This window comes from Bradysia coprophila (genome assembly GCF_014529535.1).
Source record: "Bradysia coprophila strain Holo2 chromosome X unlocalized genomic scaffold, BU_Bcop_v1 contig_26, whole genome shotgun sequence".
Taxonomy (NCBI): domain Eukaryota; kingdom Metazoa; phylum Arthropoda; class Insecta; order Diptera; family Sciaridae; genus Bradysia; species Bradysia coprophila.
Window position 1 is genome coordinate 3,571,158 of NW_023503313.1, and position 22,947 is coordinate 3,594,104.

At 31.4% G+C, this 22,947-nt stretch overlaps 1 protein-coding gene across 12 annotated transcripts in view; it reads left to right on the top strand.

Moving 5' to 3' along the window:
* LOC119069202 (polypyrimidine tract-binding protein 1) overlaps positions 1–22,947 on the top strand; it is a 231,769-nt gene that overhangs the window by 137,184 nt on the left and 71,638 nt on the right. Inside the window, exons 1-2 of one of the 12 annotated variants that reach the window (XM_037173166.1) lie at positions 177–4,859; positions 4,911–5,228. The exons of 6 other annotated variants lie outside the window; for them this stretch is intronic. In XM_037173166.1, coding sequence (XP_037029061.1) covers positions 4,857–4,859; positions 4,911–5,228 — 321 coding nt within the window. In that variant the 5' untranslated portion in view covers positions 177–4,856. Of the gene's footprint in view, positions 1–14; positions 5,229–22,947 lie in introns of those variants that run through there. 5 more of the 12 variants (XR_005086283.1, XM_037173163.1, XM_037173174.1 and 2 more) reach the window with 5 other exon arrangements.

Here is a 22,947-nt window from a genome sequence, read left to right on the forward strand (position 1 = left end):
AAAATTATTACATTTAACTCTGTCACCTGTTGTTCTGTTCATAAATTTCGTCGAATTAAACTTCCGGTGACGACAACATGTTTAGTTAATCACTAGAATCTGCGCAAAATGAAAAATGAAAAACAAATACATGCTGATATGCAAAACCAACATGCAGTACTATAATTTATTACAGGCGAGTAATATTATAACCATTGATGAAGGCCACATTAATTTCGTACTATGTTCCGTTATGTGACCGATTGAAAACTATATCTGATCTGAACAATACCCTTCTAGAACATGAATTTTAATTCTGTTTTATCGTTTCGCAAAAAAAAGAAAGAAAACGAAGAAGAAATGGAAATCTAAAGCAATTTTGATTATTCAATTTGAAGATCAAAAATTTTCAATTCAAATGAGTAAGAGGAAGAATCTTTCAATAACGATGTTTATTCATACCGGAGTCGAACAGCTACAAAACAATGAAGAAAATATTTCATTCTTTGAATACGAATAGCAAAATACATAAACTCGATTTACATAAATTATCAGGTTGTGATGTAGAAAAAATCATAATAACTTCAGAATAAAATTAAAAGACGGTGCGTTACCGCCGCTGAGAATTCATCGATGTGGTTACGTGTGTACGTATACAACTGGATTATTGAGAAAATAATAATAAAAAAAAAATCAGCAGAATGTGCTAACCAACCGATACGGAGAAGTATTAAATTACACTGTTAATATTCATATTCTCGAAGCGCAACATAGAACATTATTCATCTTCACTTTATCTGAACCATAGCCGATTATAAACTTGCTGTCAGAATATATGGAACGATTTCGATCGCTTGGATACATTGCTGCAATGGTTACAAGAAATTATATTATTACCTCAGCCATGCATATATGGTGGAGTTTATAAAATATTCCACTCTCCAGCCTGTGTTACACAAACACAATGTAATATCGTATTGTGTAATCGTCGGCATCATATGAAGTATAAAAAAAAGTATATTGAAAAACAGGGGAGTCAAGAGTAATGTTAATGTTCAAGCACAAATACTAGCACACCACAAAATACAAAATATTTTATATAACAACACTCAGAATGTTGAATATATTTTAAATGCGGTGGATGGATGCGGATGGTAAGGTATAGTGAGGTACAACGACCATACGCTATGTACCTACATATAAATGAGAAAATACTTGTTGGTATGAATACTTTTTTTTGTCATGATTCGACGCAGTAGATGATGTCTAGGTATTTTGGAATCCTCTTGTGCTCTCTGTACATACCGTGTACGTATTACCTACAGAACCAAGTCGATTTTATTTCAGTCTTCGTACAGTCTTCGCTTTAACCCGTTCCAATCTATCCGCCGTTCTTATACATTAATAAATTGTATTCAGACATATAAAAAAAAAATTCAAATAAAATAAAACAATTTTGAGTAAGAATATCAAATTGAAATGTTTTTTATGAAACGAGGGTTTATATGAAAAATAATAATAAAAAAGGACTTTGAATTTAACATCTTCACTCAATCAGCATTAAAAATCGAAAATTATAAAAATACATAAAGGCTATATAATAAAGGCAAATTAAAACAAATCGAGTAAACACACAACAAGTATAAAAATAACAAGCTCATTGCTGCTGTTGTTCTGTTAAAACGAGATATAAATAACCAGTTTCGTTTTACATCTTCGGACGGAAGAATCATCTTTTTTTATTTAAAAAATAAAATTTATTTTTTTTAATAAAAATAAAAAACATTTTTTAAACCGATTTAACAATAAAATAATCTGCATAAAAACAAATTTAAAAAACAAACGTCATCTCCGTTCGACAAACCGACAAAAATTTCTCCAGTATCCTTTCACCATTTCAATCCCAAAATTTCCTTGCACTTTTCCGATTACTTAAATTTTATCAACAAACGTACGAACAAACTAAGTAAAAAAAAAATTTGGTTTTATTTTTGTTAAAAAGAAAATAATTTTTCACAACTAAAAATTTAATAAAAGCTTTGAGTAATTTTAAAAGAATTTTTTGCTAAATAAAACAAAATCAATTATCGACTTATATATATTATATAAAGAAAAACATACAATCGCGGTCAAGCAGTATTAAATTTCGTACGAAATAGGCCCTAGTAGTGAAACAGTGCAATATATTTTTGTTATATATAATAAAAAAAAGAAGAAGTAAATTACCTGACACATTAGTAAAGAAGAAGAAGAAAAGTTTTTATTTTTAAAATTTGATATCAGTTTTTGTTTTTATTTTGCTAAAAGATAAAAATTGACATACACAATCATCCGTCGTCACCAAAGAAAAATGTAATTATTATTGTTATTATTTTGAAATATATAAATCAGATAATTAGAGAAAAAGAGTAAATAATTTATTGTTGTTAAACTAAAGAGAAAAAAAATAGAATTCAGAGACATTGGATGAAAAAAAGGTAAATGATTAATTAATTGAATTGTATAATCGGTGTCTGTGCAATATATAAATTTAGTGTACTTAAAAAAGAAGAAGAAGAAGAAAAAAGAATTACAAATCAGAGGAATTATTATTGAAAGTGTACCGTCTACATATCAATCATATTTATTATTAAAGAAAAAAAATTCTTTAAATCGTTTTAACAAAAAAAAATATTTAATTCGGCATACGGAATATTTATTCGATGGAATAAGAAAAGATAGAGAGAGGAGAGAGAGAACAAAAAAAAACAGCAACTTACTCTCACCTGATTAGATAAATAAATATTTGCATAAAACAATTAGGCGGTTATATTTACTCATCCGGTGAGAATAAACTTTACAGAAACGATATTCAGTTCGCCGTTCGTGATTTCAGTAATAAAGTCAATATTAATAGTATTATATTAACTAAGGAAAAAAAACTATTTATAGGAATAGGTAAATAAGATTTTTGTTTTCGTTTCGTTTTTTATAATTACAAGAAAAAAAACATAAATTACATTACATTATCAAGATACTTAATCAAGTGCATAAACTATATTATGTAAAAGTATCTCATAAGTAACAGGATCGCGTTTTGACAATCACAAAGTCATTTTAGCATTGTAAGGTAAAAAAAAAACAATTTAATCAATCAATATATCAATCAATATATAGTATATTCTTAACCTATGACAATCGTATGTCGGACAAATCTTTTATAGTAATTTAAACTTTCTCATACTTCTATACATTACATATATATACATTAGGCGTACATAATATTGGATGTTACGTAGTTTTGCACGAAAACAAACTTACTTATAAAGAATTCAGTTTAATCTTTTAATTATCTTTAGCTTGGACTAGTACGATATAGATCTTCTTAAAAAAAAATACATTGAACATCAATATTAATAACAATTTACATTCACTCGTCATTCATAGTAAAATTCATTTTGCTACTTAAGGACGGGAAAAGAGAATTTGAATTAAATACAGAAAAAAAAACTTTTCAAATCATAAAAAAATAGAAAAAATTTATTAAAACAAAGACGTATCCACTCCAAAACGAAAAAAAAATATTCTCGTCACATACGTTAATTGAAAATTACACAACTGGAGTTCTACTATAGGAAAGTAATATTCAACACAATATGTGTTTTGTGGTCGTTCCTCTTTGCATTTGATTATATAATTCCATAAATAGATTTTTTCCGGTATAAAGTGCGTATATATATATAGTTATCTATTCCTCTATACGTGAGCACACAAAAAAGAGACCCGTATAAATAAATAATTTCACCATATAAAACACAGTCAATAATCTACTGAAAGAAAAACACACAAAGTGTACATAAATAAACTTAAACGTTCTGTAGAATCAGGGGTTAATCGCCGTGTGACGTAAACAAACTCGTTTATTATTACCCCACCGCATTACCTTTGACTGGTAATTAAATATATTCCGAGCGCACAGCAGAGAGAACCTGTTGCACCCAAAACACATTCTATATGAAAATTAAATATTTTTTATTCGAAAACAATTTGTAGGTACACTTCAATTTGCGCCATTTTGAACAAGAAAGCAGTCGTAACAGATTGTACGAACAAGCCACTGAAAATTTTCAAATCGTGTTTTCAATAAATAAAATATTTACTCATATTGAGAGAGAGATACGCAAAGCTTTTATTAAAACTAAAGAAGACGAAGAAGAGAACGGAATTGTAATAACAAAGGAAAAATTATAGAAACCAAAATTTTTTTTAACCAAACAAAAAAAGACAAGAAATTAACATCTACTTGAGACATTTCTATCACAACGTATTTCCCACCGGGCCTCGCAATTTGTCCCCCCTATCTGGCACCACCGTTGTCAGCAAACAATTACACCCAAAATTTGGTTGTACCACAACAGCATTTTCATCATCAACAGCAAGCCCAATCAAATACTATCCAACATCACCAACACAATAATCATCCGAACCCATCATTGGCCCTAACTCCACATCAATCCTTTGTACCATCAATCTTATCCTCAGCCAATTCTACCACAAACAATCACCAATATTCAAATATCCATTTAAATCCTACACAAAATCCTACGTCAACAATACCATTGTGCTATTGTGGTTATTGTTGTCCTCAACCAGTTGTCAGTGCTATAACGCCAACGTTAATACTAAGTCGTTATACGGAAATAAATTTGTGTGATTCGTTTTCGTTAAGAAATCAAGGAACTGCCATCAACAATAACACAAATTGTTCAGCAGTTTATCTAAACACAACAAATATCAACAACAATAATAACAACAACAGCAGCAACAACAGTAACAACAATCACCAACCGATAATTATCAACAGCAACAGCAGTCCATACAACAACTGTAAAGACATAATGGTAAGATTAGTAAATCAATCTTCTGATTATACAGAACCATTATTTCAAAAGATCATGCCCGTCTACTGTCCAAATTATTATCACCACACAATAAATAATAATTTACACACACCACTCCAACAACAACAACCATCAGCGACAACTACTTCAAATAATATGTTTGTGCACTACAATTTAAATAACAAATTGATTTGTGAAAATTTGAAACATGTCGTCAATGTTGGTGGTACTGCAGCTGCTAATATCATCGATAATAGTGGTTGTAGTGCTACGGCACTATGTAATCCTTCTACCACTGCTGCTATGAATTATACAAGTTCAACATTTTCTTCGCCTACCACTATTACTTCGTATTATCCTTGCAATAAGGTATATATACCCAATTGAATCTATTATGATTTTAGTTTTACATTGGTTTTTGTTTTTTTTTTAAGTTTTGTTTTTAATTTAATTTTTTGTTTTTAGAAAATAAAATTTTGTTTTTAATTTAACAGAAAAATTTAAGCCAAAGCAACATTTAATTCTTATTAAATTTGTGTATTCAAAAGCTATTTCAACGTAACTTCATTTTCGTTAATTTTTGTATGTGTGTTTGTCTGTACGTGTGTGAAAAACTGGAGAAATATTTAACTTAGAAGCTATATAAGTAGAAAAGATGTTTTGATGTTTAAAATTTAAAATAAAAAAAAATTGAATCCATGAACAAAAAACAATAATACCACAGCAGTCTCAGCCACACCACCTTTGGTAAGGTGTTCGTATAATTGTATTCGATTGTATCGAAGAAAATACCACATTGCTATACATTTATACTTACAAATACACGTCTGTGTGTACACCATCGTCCTAAATCGCCATAATTTTTCTTAAAATTTAAAACACGATTTTTGGTTAACCTTTACATCAAGTTAATGTGCCTTCTTTGGTGTAATTTTTTTTTTTAAGTAAAATTCGACTTAAACGAGATTGAGTTTAAGTCGAAACAGAAAAGAATTTGAAAGGTCTGGCTTTTCCCCAAAGTGAAGAAAATTATGTATACAACAAGCTCGTTAGACTACAATATGTCAGGTAGGCAACTCTAGAATGTTTACCAAGAAAATGTGGCACATAAACGTTGACGCAATATTGTTTTAACACAACATTTTGTTTACTTTCCTTGTCCGACATCATCTTTTGTGTATAGATTGAATACTGTGACTCTAGTCTTTCGGGAAGCATGTAAAAATGATAGAATCCAAGGAATTGGTTTCTCTGTTGATTTAACATTTCAGAAATACAAAACAATTACAAAAATAAGTGATAGGCTCCAGCTTGTATTGTTTTAAAAACCTGCCTGCAGTCACTAATAAATAATCAAAAAATCAACTTTTATCGTTTCTGTATATCCTAATGATCTACAGATACGATCGACTGTCGACTTAAAACATATGACTAGCAGCATTCATGTAAAAGTTCCATCTACCCACTTCCGGAGAGTACAGCTCTCGTTTTCTCCGACCGAACAACTCATCAACTAACGTTGATAATGTCATGTTTCTCTACGACATTCACTTTGATAAAAAATGTTATCATCAACAGCATTAACGACGCGACATCAATAAGCTTGACTGATAAACTGACGTAAATAATTTCGTTGTATTTAGTCTCCCATCAGTCTGCACAATGAGTTTGATTGTGTTACTAGTTTTTATATCATTTCAAATAGCTATTTGTGATTTTGTAACTATATCCGATAGAAGAATTGAAGGAAGTACGATGCAATCGAGACGAGGCTGTTTGCAAAACCTCCAATCAATGAGCTGAGGTTCAAAGATCCCCTGCCAAACGACCCGTGGCCGAATATTTTCATTCGAATATATATCATAAAATTGTTCACATTTAAACGTATTCAGCAGTAATTCACCGGAAAGTGCATGTGATCCCAAACCAGTTATCATCTATCATGGTGGAGGCTTCATTTTCGGCAGTTCAATTCAATCGAAGAGTTGTAATGGATCGTTATATTGTTTTCGTTACGATTAACTATCGATTGGGTTTACTTGGTGTCCTGGCGATAGGTACACAAGAAGTACCCGGTACGAAGAAAGCCATGAGCAAGAGTTTTCGAGAAAATTATCTTCCGAACGAGATGATCGAAGATTTGAATCATTTATTCTCAGACAGAATTATGTGCTATCTAACTCATCATTTTGTTAATTTGTTATTTGATACCGTGGCCTTTTTTTACCAACTATCGAAGTCCCGACAATTTTGTCGTCGAACGATAATTGAGTATTTATGAAAATTTTGCTAGGAATGGATCAGTCATAAGTGTAATTCAACAGAATTCAAATTTATGAAATGGAACTTATTTTTAGCGATCCCAACATTATATTGAACTTGCACCTGATTACAATGAATTGACCAGTATGTAATGCAGATGATGCGTATTACCTAGATATAGGAAGACATTTTGTTGTGAAGCACGGATTATACTTAAATCGTTATGCTCGGCCTGCGAACATTCATCCAATTTACTAACTTTGATCACATTTATTTTTATCGTCTTGATGGGAATGTGAAGTCATCATAAACAGCTCATATACCAATTCTCTTAAAATGTAACTAGTAAAGAGTTCAGATTTAATTTACATTTTACCTGCCAATAGCTTCAGAAGCTTTACAATTTGGTTTATATCCAAATACGAAATGGCGGTTTACATTTCTAATTTTGCATATCAGGACTGCACTAACTCAAATAATGTTAATTACAAAGTAAAACTAATGTGCAAATATAAACGCCTAACCATTAGACCACCAGATTTGCTTTAATATTCAAATTAATGAGTCGCGCATTACATAATACATTCCGACTATGAACACAGGAGATACGTGCAATTAATTAGCATATTATAGCATAATTAACGACCTAACTAATTAAAATTATAAAACATCCTGTCACAAACTTTGCAATATTTGCTTACTTAAAAGCACATTAATTAAGCACATCAACATAGCACAAGACAATAAAGTCAAAAATAAAAGAAGAAGCGCAAAAAAAAATTAAGACATTTTCTACAATTCTTCAATTGAGAATGTGTTAATAGCACCTTCCTTCCATTACAGTGTGTAATAAAAAAAATCATCCTACTTTCACTCTCCCCGCTAAGTACTTTTAAATTACTTGGGAAATATATATGGATATATTTTACACAGGTCTCTTCTTATACAATGATTTCCAGGATTTTTAAGCGTTGCCAAAATGACGGCAATGGTTGTTAAAGTATTTTTATCTTTAACACACTATGATATTAAATAAAATTCTCGAAAATAAAAGGTAACCGAATTGAATATAATTATACCGAGAATAGGGATGGAAGCGCATCGCATTAAAATGATTCATGTACGTCTCTTCGAATAACTGTTTTTTTACGCTCATTTTTCGGAGTGGGTAAATTAGAGTGGCGTTAATTTAAAACATCACTTTGTGGTATTTCATGTTTTAATTAAATCCTGGTACATTTAGTGCGGTGGGTTCCAAGCACCGTCAATAGAAACTAGGTATTCTCCACCGTTATACGCCGAAAAAAGCCGAATGACGCGATTTATGCATGTTCCTTAGCTAAAATTCAAGAAAAACACTAACGTAAGCTCACTTTATTATTTTGAATCAATGAGACAATGAATCGGCAATAAAAAAAAAACATTTTTCAATTAGGAAAGGTTGTTACATTACACAAATGATGTAGGCTTATCTTGCTGGCGTTCACCACTATTCTTTTATTGCACCAACTTTCTCAGTTGACAACAACCTTTCCCTAATTGTATTTTAATTAATTCCGTTGATATCTTTAGAGTTACGAAACTAATGTTAGAAATACCCTTATTACGGCCTCCTCTAAACAAAGTTTTTATTCAAACAACAAGTAAGAAACCCAACAAATGCATAAAGGTTTAAACCAAACCATTTACTCTGAAAGATGCTAGCTCTTTGCGTGTGTTCGAATAATAAATTTATTCATATGTGGCATTCGAAAAGCGTCCACCCTCTCCCTTAGTATAGTGTCCTCCTTATTTACACAGTATAACGGCTTATAACAGGTGAAATACACTTAAAATTTTATGAGAATTATTGCTTCTTCTTAAGTCTAAGATAGCTGTAACTTTGTGCACCAACAAACAATAAGATAATATTTTATTAATAGTCCACACTAACTTAACTTACTTTGCTTTATAGCACAAACTAAATAACAACTTCTCTACGCTCAATTAGCGTCGCATCGTTTTAATATTTCAATATCTACTTTGAACAGGTGCAACTCAACTCTGAACGTCTATATTAACTGTTTTGTGTGCACTCTTCACTGGCAACGTATCGTTACAATTCGACGAAAATATTCACAATAGATTACCCCGTTTTTCGTTCAAATGCGAATGAATATATAAATAGACCTTTCAGTGCACATGAAAAGTTTATTGTTTTCGATTGCACAAAAACAGGAAAAGTAACAACTTTCAAGCACGAAACATGTTTTAATTGCTAGATTGAACTGAGGGATTATGGAAAATAATACCTTCTAAGTACACATACTTAAAACAAAATTAATTTCTTATTTTGTAAGTATCGTTTAATTATCCACCATATATGTATATAAATACACGACGTTGCTAGTCGAGAAAAACGAGTGAAAATTTCATGTAATCCATGGAATTATTTTTTGTTAAAATCTTTCATACGAAATAATGTCTTGAAAACTCACACAGTAAATACCATGTAATCCACATGTAGTCATATTTATAAGTTATCGAATCGAATCGTTAATAAATAAGCTTTGAACTTTCTGTATTTTATAGTCGTTTTTGTATTAACGTAAGTTTATGATCAAACTTACCCAAATATATATATAAATGTAGCGCTGTGAGCCGTATTAAATCCTTGTGCATGCTTCCCTGTATTATAGAGAAAAGTATTTCGTTCATTTGAAGCATAAGTGCCTAGATGGTTATAGGGGTTCTGGTGGAAATGTGACGTTGAATATTGTGAAAAGTTTGTAAGTTTTTCGTACTTTGTCATCTATTAGTTTTTACCGCTGGTATGGAAAGCAAATAATAACACAAGTTAAATCATGAATGAATATAATTTGGTGCTAAAACATAACTTGTGGTTGGCCGAAGGTTTCGTCAGGAAAATTGTATGTGGTTTCGTTAACACTATCGCCTGTGAAATATTTTCCCAGTTTATTATTGGAAGTTTGTCTATGTTGTTGGAAATATAAACTCATCATTTTACTATCAAGAGTCTTAGCGTTGTTTTATAGAAGCTATACTATGTCGTCTGTTGTTTTCACGTTGAATGAATTAGAAAAAAATGCAATTCTCGAAGAGTATAACCGGCAAATCTGTGATTATATCATCACAAAATCTGTTACTTCTTTTGCTAAAATCTATTACGTGTGGTTGCCACTGTCGCCATTGCCTAATGAGATTTTTGGCAAAAATAATTCTTTAAATTGTTTGAGGAATTATGAAATTGCATAGCACTGTCTGATGGAAACAGTGTCAGAAACCATGTCGCTAATTCTATTACCACGTTAGCCTGAACACACATGTATTATATAAGAGCCCATCACTTATTTTGATCATTGTAGACGGTAACAGATTACTAGCCGGCTCTAGTTCAAGTATTGGGTTCTAAATCGTCTTTCTTCAGAATAAATTTTCTTCTGTAAAGTTTACACGATGGTATAAAATCGACAGAATAAAAACTGAAATTTTATTCTCATCTATAAAGCTGACAGTTTAATTAGGCTCTGAGTATAAGCCAACGGAAAGCGCAAGTTTCATTAGAACAACAAATAAATCTTGGATTCACTTAAACCGCTTAATCATTTGCATATAAATTTTTCTACCGTCTGAATATATCAACACGATACATTTAAACAAAACCGTATAAATCTTCATTATATTGTTAAAATAAGAAATCACACGTAGAGCGAAATATAGGATCCACCTGAGCCAGAATGTATGGAATTTATTCAAAAATTTTCATAAACATGGTGTTATTTATTATGTCATGCCATGGAGCGTCGTAGAAAAAGCGAGAGATGAGGATGGGGAAAAAAAGAATTTATTTCATATAAAGTCTGGAAATGCTGTATCACTTTTTGGAATTGTAGAAATCAAAATTAATATACGTCATTGCCGAACACAGAAGACTTACAGAAATTTAATTTTCTCAACTTGCTATGCAATATTAAAAGCCCATCTTCACATTCTCTGTTTACTGACAATTTAATAACTTCTTATACCATTATTCAAACAGTCACTTTACTTTTCTATATTATTAAATACATTCCGACAACTCCGACCTCAATTCCCGTATCCATAACGCCTTACTCTTTCTTCATATTATTGCTTGGGTTTCAAAGTACTACAAAATAAATTACTTACGTTTTACCATATTCTGTTATATATTTATTTTGATATACCTTCGCTTATAATTTAACATGCAAAAGCCAAAATCAAACCGAAAAACCATTTTCTTAAAACATTTTAACGATTCTCAGTAACTCTGCCTTCTGGCTATTTAAAAACTTTTTACCATTACCGTGTACATATGTATACGTGTATAATATAAGTCATTGACTAAGATTTTCTTGCTACAGTGAGGACTTTTCTATTTCGTATATCCTGCTTATCTAAAGCAACATAACACATCGCTTGTGAAACATTTTATTGAGAATTTTGCATTCATTTCATTTTCATTGCTATATATATATATATATATATATATATATATATATATATATAAGAAGTGCTTGGCTATGCAAGTTTGGGGCATAAAGTGCGGTATATTACCGGTAGTATACTATGTGTATAAGGTACATTATTCAAATAAAATCAGAACACAATTTTTGAGTACTTGAAGGAATATGATGTACAGATCTACTGTATAAAGTCGATTTAAATACAAATACAATACTTACATTTTATACCTCAGTACGACTTTTTCGAATTCATTTATACTCGTCTTGAGACAAGTAGAAAAAAACACACCCATCAATGTTCTCTTAATATCGCTGGCAAAAAGGTTTTGATGGTAGAATTTACTTTATAACGAAACCATACCGCAAATTGATTTTATATGAATGGGTATGTTTGTTACCTGGGTAATTAAAACTTTTACTTTAATGTTGATTTTGTGTTACATTAATTAATTTTGAAAAGACTGATACATTTTGATGGAAGTACATATATCTATAAAGTAAATTGTTTTCTGTCTGGAAATCGTTTGGAAAGGGAATGATTAACCTCAAGACTGATAGATATCACCTTTTTTTTGTCAATAGCACAAAATATTGATTTAAGATTATTTCGAGAAGACTTGTTGCAAGCTCAACTTTTATCTCGTCATAAATCCCTTTGAAATAAGATTAAAACAATGGCTCCTTTAGTCTTCACAATTATTTTCTTCTCTCGAGAGGATGTTGACCTTGGGAAAAAAGTAGGAAATATCATTTTCTCGGGTGACTTGTGGTCCTTGCTTCGCTCTGGCCACAAACAACACCTTCGAAATGAAATTTCCATTTTTTTTACCTCGGTGAACAAATAACTATTTCATTTGTATACCGACAACATGTGGAATATATGGATATATATGAAGAATTGAAATTCTCGATCTCAACAATTTCCGAAAGGATTCAAGAAAATTCAACAATTATCGAAAAAAAATCCTTGGTTTCACAACTATGCCTTTTTACTTCAATAACTTACAAGGTATGAACTTAGTAGACACATCAGAAAACGGAGGTGTTGGTGCAGGAGTTTTTTTTTTTTAATCTCACGAAATTTCAGGAGTTCCAAAAATGTAAGTTCTTGAAATGCTCGAAAATTATAAAATTGTATTTTTACATTTCAATCCTCGCCCTCGGTACAAACACCTTGATGTTGACACAGGTCTGGATTTTCTATGATGTATGAAGATAAAACCTAGCCTGGTCATTCGTATTGGTCCGCCTCGTGCTCCAAATACAAAAGTCCTAAAGAGTTCCGTTTCGAAGAACATGATATAGGTTTCACAAATCGCGGTCTTATGATGCACACTGTCTCTCGGTCTATTAGTCTGGAAAATGTTTAACCGTCGATTTGGTTCGCTTGTGTTTAATATATATATAAGTGCCTAAATAAACATAAAACTTTTTAATTTAAAACGCAATGTAACAGTATTAAATGTTAAGACCGTTTCTGACATACACATTTCATTTTCCTTAATAATAAAATCTCCCAACCGTCCAATAAAGTTTTTTTTTTTTAAATTTAATTAACTAAATGTCTAAGTTTTTTCAATTTCTCTTAAATAATTTTTTTCTCCTTTTATTTCTTCTAAAGGAAGTAAAGTAGAAGAAGAAGAAAAAAAAATTGAACCTTCAACAAAAGCAACAGTTGTGCATTCAACACGTTATCTCCGTGCCTTATCTATGCGAAGAACTTTGTGAAATGTAATAGTCTTCTCAGGGCATATAATATATATAAAATGTTTTATACACATTTTAAAGTAAAAGGTTTAGCTGGGAGTTGGGAAACATCGTCTATAACAACAAAACATACGTATATATACACACAGCATCAATAACAATTTTCTTGGGTTTCTTTTAGATTATATTTTACACGATAAACAGATTACGAGTAATAAATTGTTCTTTCTTAAGTGGAATTTCAAAGATTATTACCAATTCGTTCGGATTACAATGGTATGAATATATTTTCATACAGAAAAATCTGTTTAGCTTGGCAACGAAGTGATTTCTATTTCCAATGATTGAAAAAGGATTAACCGCACACACGTATATGTAAAGAAACTTGTAAATATTTATAAATCTTCTGTATAGATTCAATCTAAAATCAAATTCATCCGAATTACTTCAACCGAGTATAATTGAATTACGTTCACGAAACTGAACAGATAATGTATAGTCTGTATTCAGAATGGAATCCTATAAGTCCAAACATTTTCCATATTTTATATAATCCAAAGTCCAAATTGGTAAAATATATCATGCGACGTGTACATCCCAAAGTCTTCAAATTTCTATTCGAGTATACAATAATTAAATTCTAATATTTATGACGATGATATTTCAATCAACTTTGTCCTAACTATAGTTCCTGCTGTATATTTGTGCATTGAACGGATTGAAGCTATGGAGCTATTTATTTAAATTTCAATTAAACTTCCGAAACATTGACTTAAACACAGGAAATATACACAAATCTTACCAAACGTAAATACCTAAAATCCATGAATACAACAAGACATAGTTGCATTACTTACTTATTGCATAGACATTAAATCAATGAAGTTAGAAACTTCATTTAGAGTATCTACCAATATGGTTTATACATGTTGAATCACATAAACAAATTCATTTCGAAGCGGGTTAAAACAAGTCTATGCTAATAATGTAAACTTGTACAGGTGAAATTGATTTGTTTCTCTCTCTCGAAAGTAGTTTGTATTTCTATACAAAGTTCATAGACTAAGGATTATGCTGTCTTAAGAGTATTTTTGCCAAATGTGTATACGTACACACACACATGTCATACGTATGGTATATATTAGACTGGGTCATATTTTCATTTTGTTTTTATCTTAAAAGGCAGAGTAGCTCTCAGTGTCCACGAATTTTTGACGAAAAATATCAATTTCAACTGTGGATAAAATCGAAAAATCATGGCATAAAATAAATGCCGTGTGAGGTATGTCTGAGCAGGTAATCAATCCAACGGAGAATCTAAAGCAGAAACGTTTTTTGATAATGTGTTAAATATACTCGTAGGAGCGCGGTTTTCAAGGTCCAAAATTGCCAATTTTTTGCTAGGGTAAAAAAAATCGATAAAGAAAAATCGACGAGTTTACTTTTATTCCTTCAGAAAAGTGCTATTTAGGGTGAATAGGTATAAAACTTACCAAACGTAAATACCTAAAATCCATGAATACAACAAGACATAGTTGCATTACTTACTTATTGCATAGACATTAAATCAATGAAGTTAGAAACTTCATTTAGAGTATCTACCAATATGGTTTATACATGTTGAATCACATAAACAAATTCATTTCGAAGCGGGTTAAAACAAGTCTATGCTAATAATGTAAACTTGTACAGGTGAAATTGATTTGTTTCTCTCTCTCGAAAGTAGTTTGTATTTCTATACAAAGTTCATAGACTAAGGATTATGCTGTCTTAAGAGTATTTTTGCCAAATGTGTATACGTACACACACACATGTCATACGTATGGTATATATTAGACTGGGTCATATTTTCATTTTGTTTTTATCTTAAAAGGCAGAGTAGCTCTCAGTGTCCACGAATTTTTGACGAAAAATATCAATTTCAACTGTGGATAAAATCGAAAAATCATGGCATAAAATAAATGCCGTGTGAGGTATGTCTGAGCAGGTAATCAATCCAACGGAGAATCTAAAGCAGAAACGTTTTTTGATAATGTGTTAAATATACTCGTAGGAGCGCGGTTTTCAAGGTCCAAAATTGCCAATTTTTTGCTAGGGTAAAAAAAATCGATAAAGAAAAATCGACGAGTTTACTTTTATTCCTTCAGAAAAGTGCTATTTAGGGTGAATAGGTATAAAACTAACAATTCATACAGGTTAAACCCTTTTAATTTCTTTTAATTTTTTGCTTACTTGATTTTTTTTACCTAGAACATACTTCCGCACTGACAGAGTTACTCTGCAATGGAGAAGACGTAAATCATCAACGCTCTTACGGTGTTTTATAGCTAGGCTCCTCAGCTATTAACTACAGTTAGCAGTAATGGCTTTTGTTCCCAAATGCTCGTGATATTAGTCAATAATGTGTGCAACCTCATGCTACTACTCCGAAATAAAAATCAGCCTAGCAGGCAAGGGAAAAATTCAATTTTTGTATTTTATTTTTGCTGTTTCGGATTACTTGTTCAATTCTAAGTACAGCCTAGGGTCAGGCCTTTTAAAATAAAAACAAAATGAAAATACGACCCACCCTAGTATATATGCGGATGGAGAATCCAGTTCGAAGAAAAGCGTGTTGAATTCGGCATTATAGTTTATGTGATTTTCCCTGAAGTAAACGTGGTTTGCATTTATATTTAAAACGCTTGGCTATCTCAAAGTATCCAGAACGAAATTCAAACTATCCATTTCGTGCTACGAGTCTCGATATACATATTTTGATCGTTGGTTGGTGATTTGTGGATTATTCAAAACGAGAAAGAAAAGTTCAGAGACCTTAGTTGGTCGTGTTTAATTCCAGAATTCCGGTACTTTTTCGTTGGGTTTAATGCTATACGACTCTTTCATACCATTTTCTGTATTATGTTGATGCCATCACCATACAATATCTGATAATTGTAATAATTTTTCAAGAATTATATCGTATCAGCTACATTGTCATGCCATTCCACTAAGATAAATTAAGGAAATATCAATTTCATTCGGGCCTGTCTGATGATTTTTGTTCCCTATTTTGCAAAATGTGCACGTCGCACAACCTTTATTTTAAAGCTTATTTTATTTGCAAAAATCAAGATCATTAAGTATTCCCCAAATGTATGGAATCGGGATGTCAACAACAAAAGCAAAAGAAAACATATAATTTCAATAATTCCATTCTGTGAAATGTTTATTCCTTTCAATTATATCAGAACCTGCTGCCAACAGATTTCCATATTATATTTCGTTTCGTTTCACGTAATATTATCATAAAAAACCTCAAATCATTGAAAATAAAATATATTCTCTGACGGTACACATACACACACCCACCCAAAAAAAAGTTTTATATTTTCCGCATTTAAAAAGTAAATCTATGCCTGAAATGAATCGGAACATTTTTTTCCTTCTGTGAGGGGTTGTTCAAGTATTGTAAGCACTAAACTTGCCTCGTAGCATTCGTATTAAATAAATACCGTTCCGAAACAGTTGTGTGCATGAACGTATCCAAAAGATCATTGAATTCAAATTTTATACTCAGCAATATTTCCTCTCACTCTTTTAAAAGTTGATCTTTTTTTGTGCGAAATTATTTTTTGATTTATTTTTATGATTAAATCACAATGCAGAACAATTGAACCCTTTAGCAAAAATTAGTATTCTTCCGTCGAACAGACGAACTTTGCGCGTATTTCACTCAGTGTTATTTGAAAAATGCTTAGCATTTTAAGTATAAACGGCAAGCGTATCGCAATATTTACGTTAGCTGTGTTAGTTCGTTGTGTTGCCTTATGTCCAAACAAAGTCTGTTCCTTCGTTAGTATATATATATATACATATATATACATATAGCGTTTGTCATATAACTGAACACTTGCAAGTGTTCATCGTTAAATTATTGTCGTTTTTCTTTGATGATAGTTTATCGGGTACAGTGAGCCAAAATCGATTAAGGACTGCGTCAGAACGAAATGACAACAGATTTCGCTGTGCTGAGCTACCAGCATCAACCATTATCATTTCCTTTTTCCGTGTTTGTGGAAGATTTTGTGAATTTTGTAATATCATCGCTAAATTAAAGCGTTTTCCTTCTTTTTAAAACTCAAATTTAGCAAACAAAACGAGATATGAATTTTTTTGTTCATAGACTTCACACTTAGTTTCGGACTTAAGAGATAAATACAAGGTATTTTAAAGTCGGATTTATGATGTTTGAATGGTTTATGTAAGTTGTTAAAAGCGTACATAGATAAAAGATGTTGGACAAACTTCTTTGTACGTAAATCCCTTAAAAATGGGGTTTATAATAAATGAAAATTTAACAGAAATGGAAAAAAATGTTCTGATTCAAATAAATATTTTTTGCTTGTTTTCAGATTTAATGCAAGATGAAAATCCTGCTTGCATACAAATGTATAAATGTTAGGAGGAAATTTGATAATGAATTCGCTAGAATAAGACTCTACACCACTACTTTAAGCGATTTTCGCCGATTGTGGCAAAATTTCTAAGGTAAAAATGTAGGAAAATTCGCGAAAATGTTGGGAAATATTTTCCAAAAAATAGTCCCTGGAATAATGTCTTGACAATTGAATACACAAACTGTTAATGAATCTAGTCCACGTTGCCAATTAAACAACCGACCAGAAAAGAATCACTTTCCTACAAAATTAAACATTAAACAAAAATGGAGAAAAGAAAATACCTTCGTTCCGTGTAAATAATCAAACAAAATCCATTTCTTTAATATGACAAGGGGGGAATAACTTCTTCATGATAAAAAAATGTATAAAATCTGCATAATATGAGCTGAGCATATGCCAGTCCCAAATAATATTTACAAACGTTGAAATGTAATATTCACATTTTGGATTAAGCTTCGCTCTTGTTTGTTGGATCAGGGTACCTAAAGCACTTTACATATTTGAATATGTGAACATAGCGTTGCGTTCACAAAGAAACAAATATACAAATGTTGGTGCTCTCTGAATCTGAATTGAATGAAAGGCTCGTTTAATCTTTTACTCGAGTAGCGAACATGACGATTTTTATTGTGATACTCAAAGGCAACGGCTTCATTTCGATAAATTCACATGACTTCGTTAGCTATACTTTTGTGCAATGAACGGTACAATCACCCTCATTGAACCAAAAATGTGTACCTGTGTCGTAATATGAAACTGGGAAGCTTGTTACCAATTTTCAGTATGCTAATATCCTTCCACATTACATGGATTAACCAAAGCTGAAAATTACGTTATGAGTTAGCTGCAACCGCTAACTGAAATTGAATTTAAAATTTTACTGGTGCAAGGTGCAATTTACTATCGAATAAAGTACGGAACACTGTTTTTAAAAATATTATTATTTTGGCTAGTCGAACATTCCACTCGTCGAAAAAGTGGAGGTGGGATTATTGGTTCTATGGAAAATCACCATGAACCGTCAATGATGAACCATATACCGTTCTTCACTTATTAAATTCCCAGTGAGATTCCTGAGTAGATGAATTTATTGGTACATATCTTTATACACTGCAATGACATCAATCGCTTTTGATAAACTTATTACCTTTACCTTTGAGAGTTTTCTGAGAATTTATTTTTTGTAACATTTTACTATTTTTCTGATCGAACATAATTGCATAACCTTCATCAAACGGAAATTCATGCAGACAAGATAATAAGAGCTTATCCGTATTCGAACTTGAAGGGTATTGATATACCTTCGGTTCTTTTTTTGTCATTTATGACAACACCTGAGAATCTAAGTAACTAAGAATAGTATATTGTGCAACGTGTTGCTCAAAGTTGGTTTTTGCAGCATCAGGCATAAGTATGTAAATTTGGGACATCAACTAGTAAAACAAAAAATATTGCAGCCATTCCGATACAAGTGAGGAAAAGTATCTCAAATAATTAATATTGCCCCAAATTAGGACAAAAACGATTCGAATAATTCTCACTTATCGACGACACTGCTACCAGCCTAACATTTGAATATTTAATTTTTAACTTGTAGGAAGTTTGTATGTTAAGGTCATTACGTTACCAAGCACCAACAAAGGAACAAAGGCTTTTCAGATTCAAAAATCTATATCCAATAACTGTTCGATTCCAATTAACATCAGTCTAAGATCGCTTCATCCAGGTAAACTCAAGCCGACCAAAAGTGTAGACTTCAAACAATATAATATCAACAAAACTGAAATCCGCACATTTTGATATGTTTGAAGGCATCATCAGTGCAGAGATGTCTGAGACAAATGCACTTCTGTCGATTGTATCGTATTGTGCTTTAAAATTATTAGTTGAGTCGGTTGCTAAATTGATTTTATCTGTTATTATTGTCATATGACAACATAATGGAAGCTATATGTTGTCTGAAACGTAAATGGAGAAATTCTAATGGAAAACCACAATCAAAGAAGTCTATTGATCTGAAGTCAAATTGAAAACTGGAGGCGGAAAAAAACGATCACAAAAATGACGTCTTTTCGACTCAGTTTTCAGTGATAAAATCTAGTGGTTTTTGCTACGTTTGGATATAAACACATTTCCATTCTTTTGAAATTAAATCATCCAAACTTAACAATAAAATCTACATTGGATCATCTGTTGCCAAGCGTGTGTATGTAACACGGTAATACCCAAAAAAACAACAACCTTACTTCATTATTGTACATTCATATCAGTCAGAAACAGACAAAAGACATTCTTTTGGGTAAAAAACATTCCAACTTTATTTTCACTCAGTAAAGAGATTTTTCCCGTCATCAGTGTTGTGATATAGAACTTATTCAAACAATAAGAATTAAAGCAAGTGGAATGTCACCCACTTCAAAGACAACAATAAAATAATATAAAAAAACAAACTCATACACCTGGGTACTCATTGTATTATACTAAAAAGCTATTTTTCTATTAAATTAATTTCTAATGTTTGTCATCTTTCGCATAGAATAATATAAAAGATGGTGTGTCGTGTTTCGTATATCGCCACAAGAATTTTATTTTATATATTTCCTTACCTTTGTGTTATGCATTTCGTGTACAATCCATATACAACAAATTTATATAAAAGTAAATAACATTCATACAGCAGCCGTTTTCATGTACACGAAAGCCAGGAGAGTCTTACACGAGTTGTGAAAGACAATGCTTTTATAAGATGAGATTTCTTTTTCTGAAATACAACACATCTTGAAAACCAACTCCCCTACACAAAAATCCAGAGTTTGATATTGAAGGTGCATGAGTAGTATAATAGAACTGGAGATGTTTTCGCATTATACAAATAAGTATATGGTGATGTTACACTGAACAGTTCTTTATTTCACGAATAGTGGCATCACTGGTTGTATTCTATTGTATTTATATATTCAACATAAAATTTATGAAATTACTTCGGATTAGTTCAATGTGGGGGGATAAGATGTTGTGGCGATGTTTGTTCGTACAAGGTTTTTGCTACGAAAATTCTACGTTTTTATGCTACAATAAACCATATGTGCGAGCAATTTAGGAGAGTTTTTTTTTGGTTGTTGTTCCATTCTTCTTTGTAAAGTTAAAGTTAGATTTTAAACAAGGTTTTTGCAACATTTCCTATACTCATCTGTTTCGGTTTTATTATCTATTTATGAGTCATGAAAATGTAAAATGAAAATAAATTCAAATTTTAGATTTAGGTAGAAGGGAGCATAAAAATAAGTATGAATCATTGAACTTTATTTTGATGATTCTTAATAGCGGCACATAAACTTTTTATGGATGCATTCTCGCTAAAAATCGATTCTGATTTTTTGGTTGCGATTATTGTGTATATTCAGCAATTCTTCGATCCATTAAGTACGAACCGATTTTAAATGCTCCCTTGAACGGAATAACAGTAAAATCGCAATGCACTGTTTCCACCCTCCGGAAAACTATAAAACTATAAAAAAAGCTGAAACATTCCAAACACCACTGTTTACCCAACTATTAGTGGATCACACCACATATAGATACATTTCAGTCTTTCCCGAACAACCGTGCAATTAAGCATCGTAATGGATGTCCACTTAAGGATTATAATATTAAGGGGAACCTCTCCATTCACGAAAGGGTTTAAATTGAATAATAATTGAATGATAATCATCATTTCGAATCGACACAGCTGGCATTAATGTCACAATACTGATCTATTTTTGTTTTTTTTTGTTTTTTTTTTTTGCAATACGAACGACAGCCAACACGGCTATGAGAAATTATTTTTTTCTATTAACCACACGAAATTGAACATACCATTGACAGCATTATCTCGGTAAATTTCGCTTCAGGTCAGCGAAAGTCAATTAAGTAGTCGTCAACAGCACTGTGTCAGCAACAAAATATAACCTCCGGTAAACACAATATTGATTGGGCGTTAATATTTTTCTATGATGAAATAATACAATATGGTACAAATGGTATCAAAGCTACTACCAATATGTTTTTATTAATTAATACACTAAAGTACTGGGCCCCACCTATTGGGTGAGTCAGATCGCTAGACTGACTAAATTGTTGAATAATTTGAGTCAGTCTTGGTTTTCTTACCATTTTTAAAGTCAGGTGAAAAAGTGGTGTAAGAATGGTCTATTTGCTTCATTCTCCGTCGATTAAAACCAAAATTTTGAAGATCGGTTAAGAATTACTTACAGTCCCGGAATTATAAGAAGTAACGATCACAATTCAATCAGCGAAAGATGCATTGCCAACGTTACCACATTTACATGTGGATATTTATTATAACGTTTAAATCGCATGTGGAATGAATAACATCGATTGGATTGTAATTGTTCAAAATGTAACATCTTATATTTCTTCCACCGGACCAATGTAGAACATTTTCAAAAAATCATAGTGAACTTAGGGCTACGAAGGTTTTTTATATGATTTTCTGCCATAAGACCCTGACTTTCAGTCAAGGGAATAATCAAATGGATCGTTTATAACATCGATGCATATATAGAGGGTAGATCGGTAGATATTAATAGAGACAACTATATAATACTGTATTATGTTGTATCATTCATGTATTATATTATGTTCCATGGCATTAGAACCATTAGAACTCAGAGCACTTTAAACAAATTTCTAATTTAAGTAAAAACAACAATAAATTCATTTGAAATTTATGTCACAATTTACTGTTAATGATGTCATATATACATACCGCACAGATATATATGGAAGAGACAAACATTTATATTCTGGTTCGATTGAACATTAACATACAATATAACACAGAGCATACCGGAATAAACTCGGTATACAATACGATATCTTCAATATATGTGTATACAATTTCTATATATTCTGATTGTGGATAGAAAATTGGGTATTGGGGTTGCGTTGTAAATGGCATGACGGCAACGATGGTTGTATTATATTCGTGTTGATTATATATACAAATACATTATGAACCTGTTGCTCCCCTAGGGCCAGTTTGTATCACTAAAAGCTGAACAACACTAATGCAAGGGTGCTCTGTGTACGTAAACAAAATATAAAACTTATTTTTTGGTGTGAGGAGAAAGAAAAAAAAATGTGGAGTTTAGTTGGTGAATAGCGGTTATATGCAGATATTAGAATAGT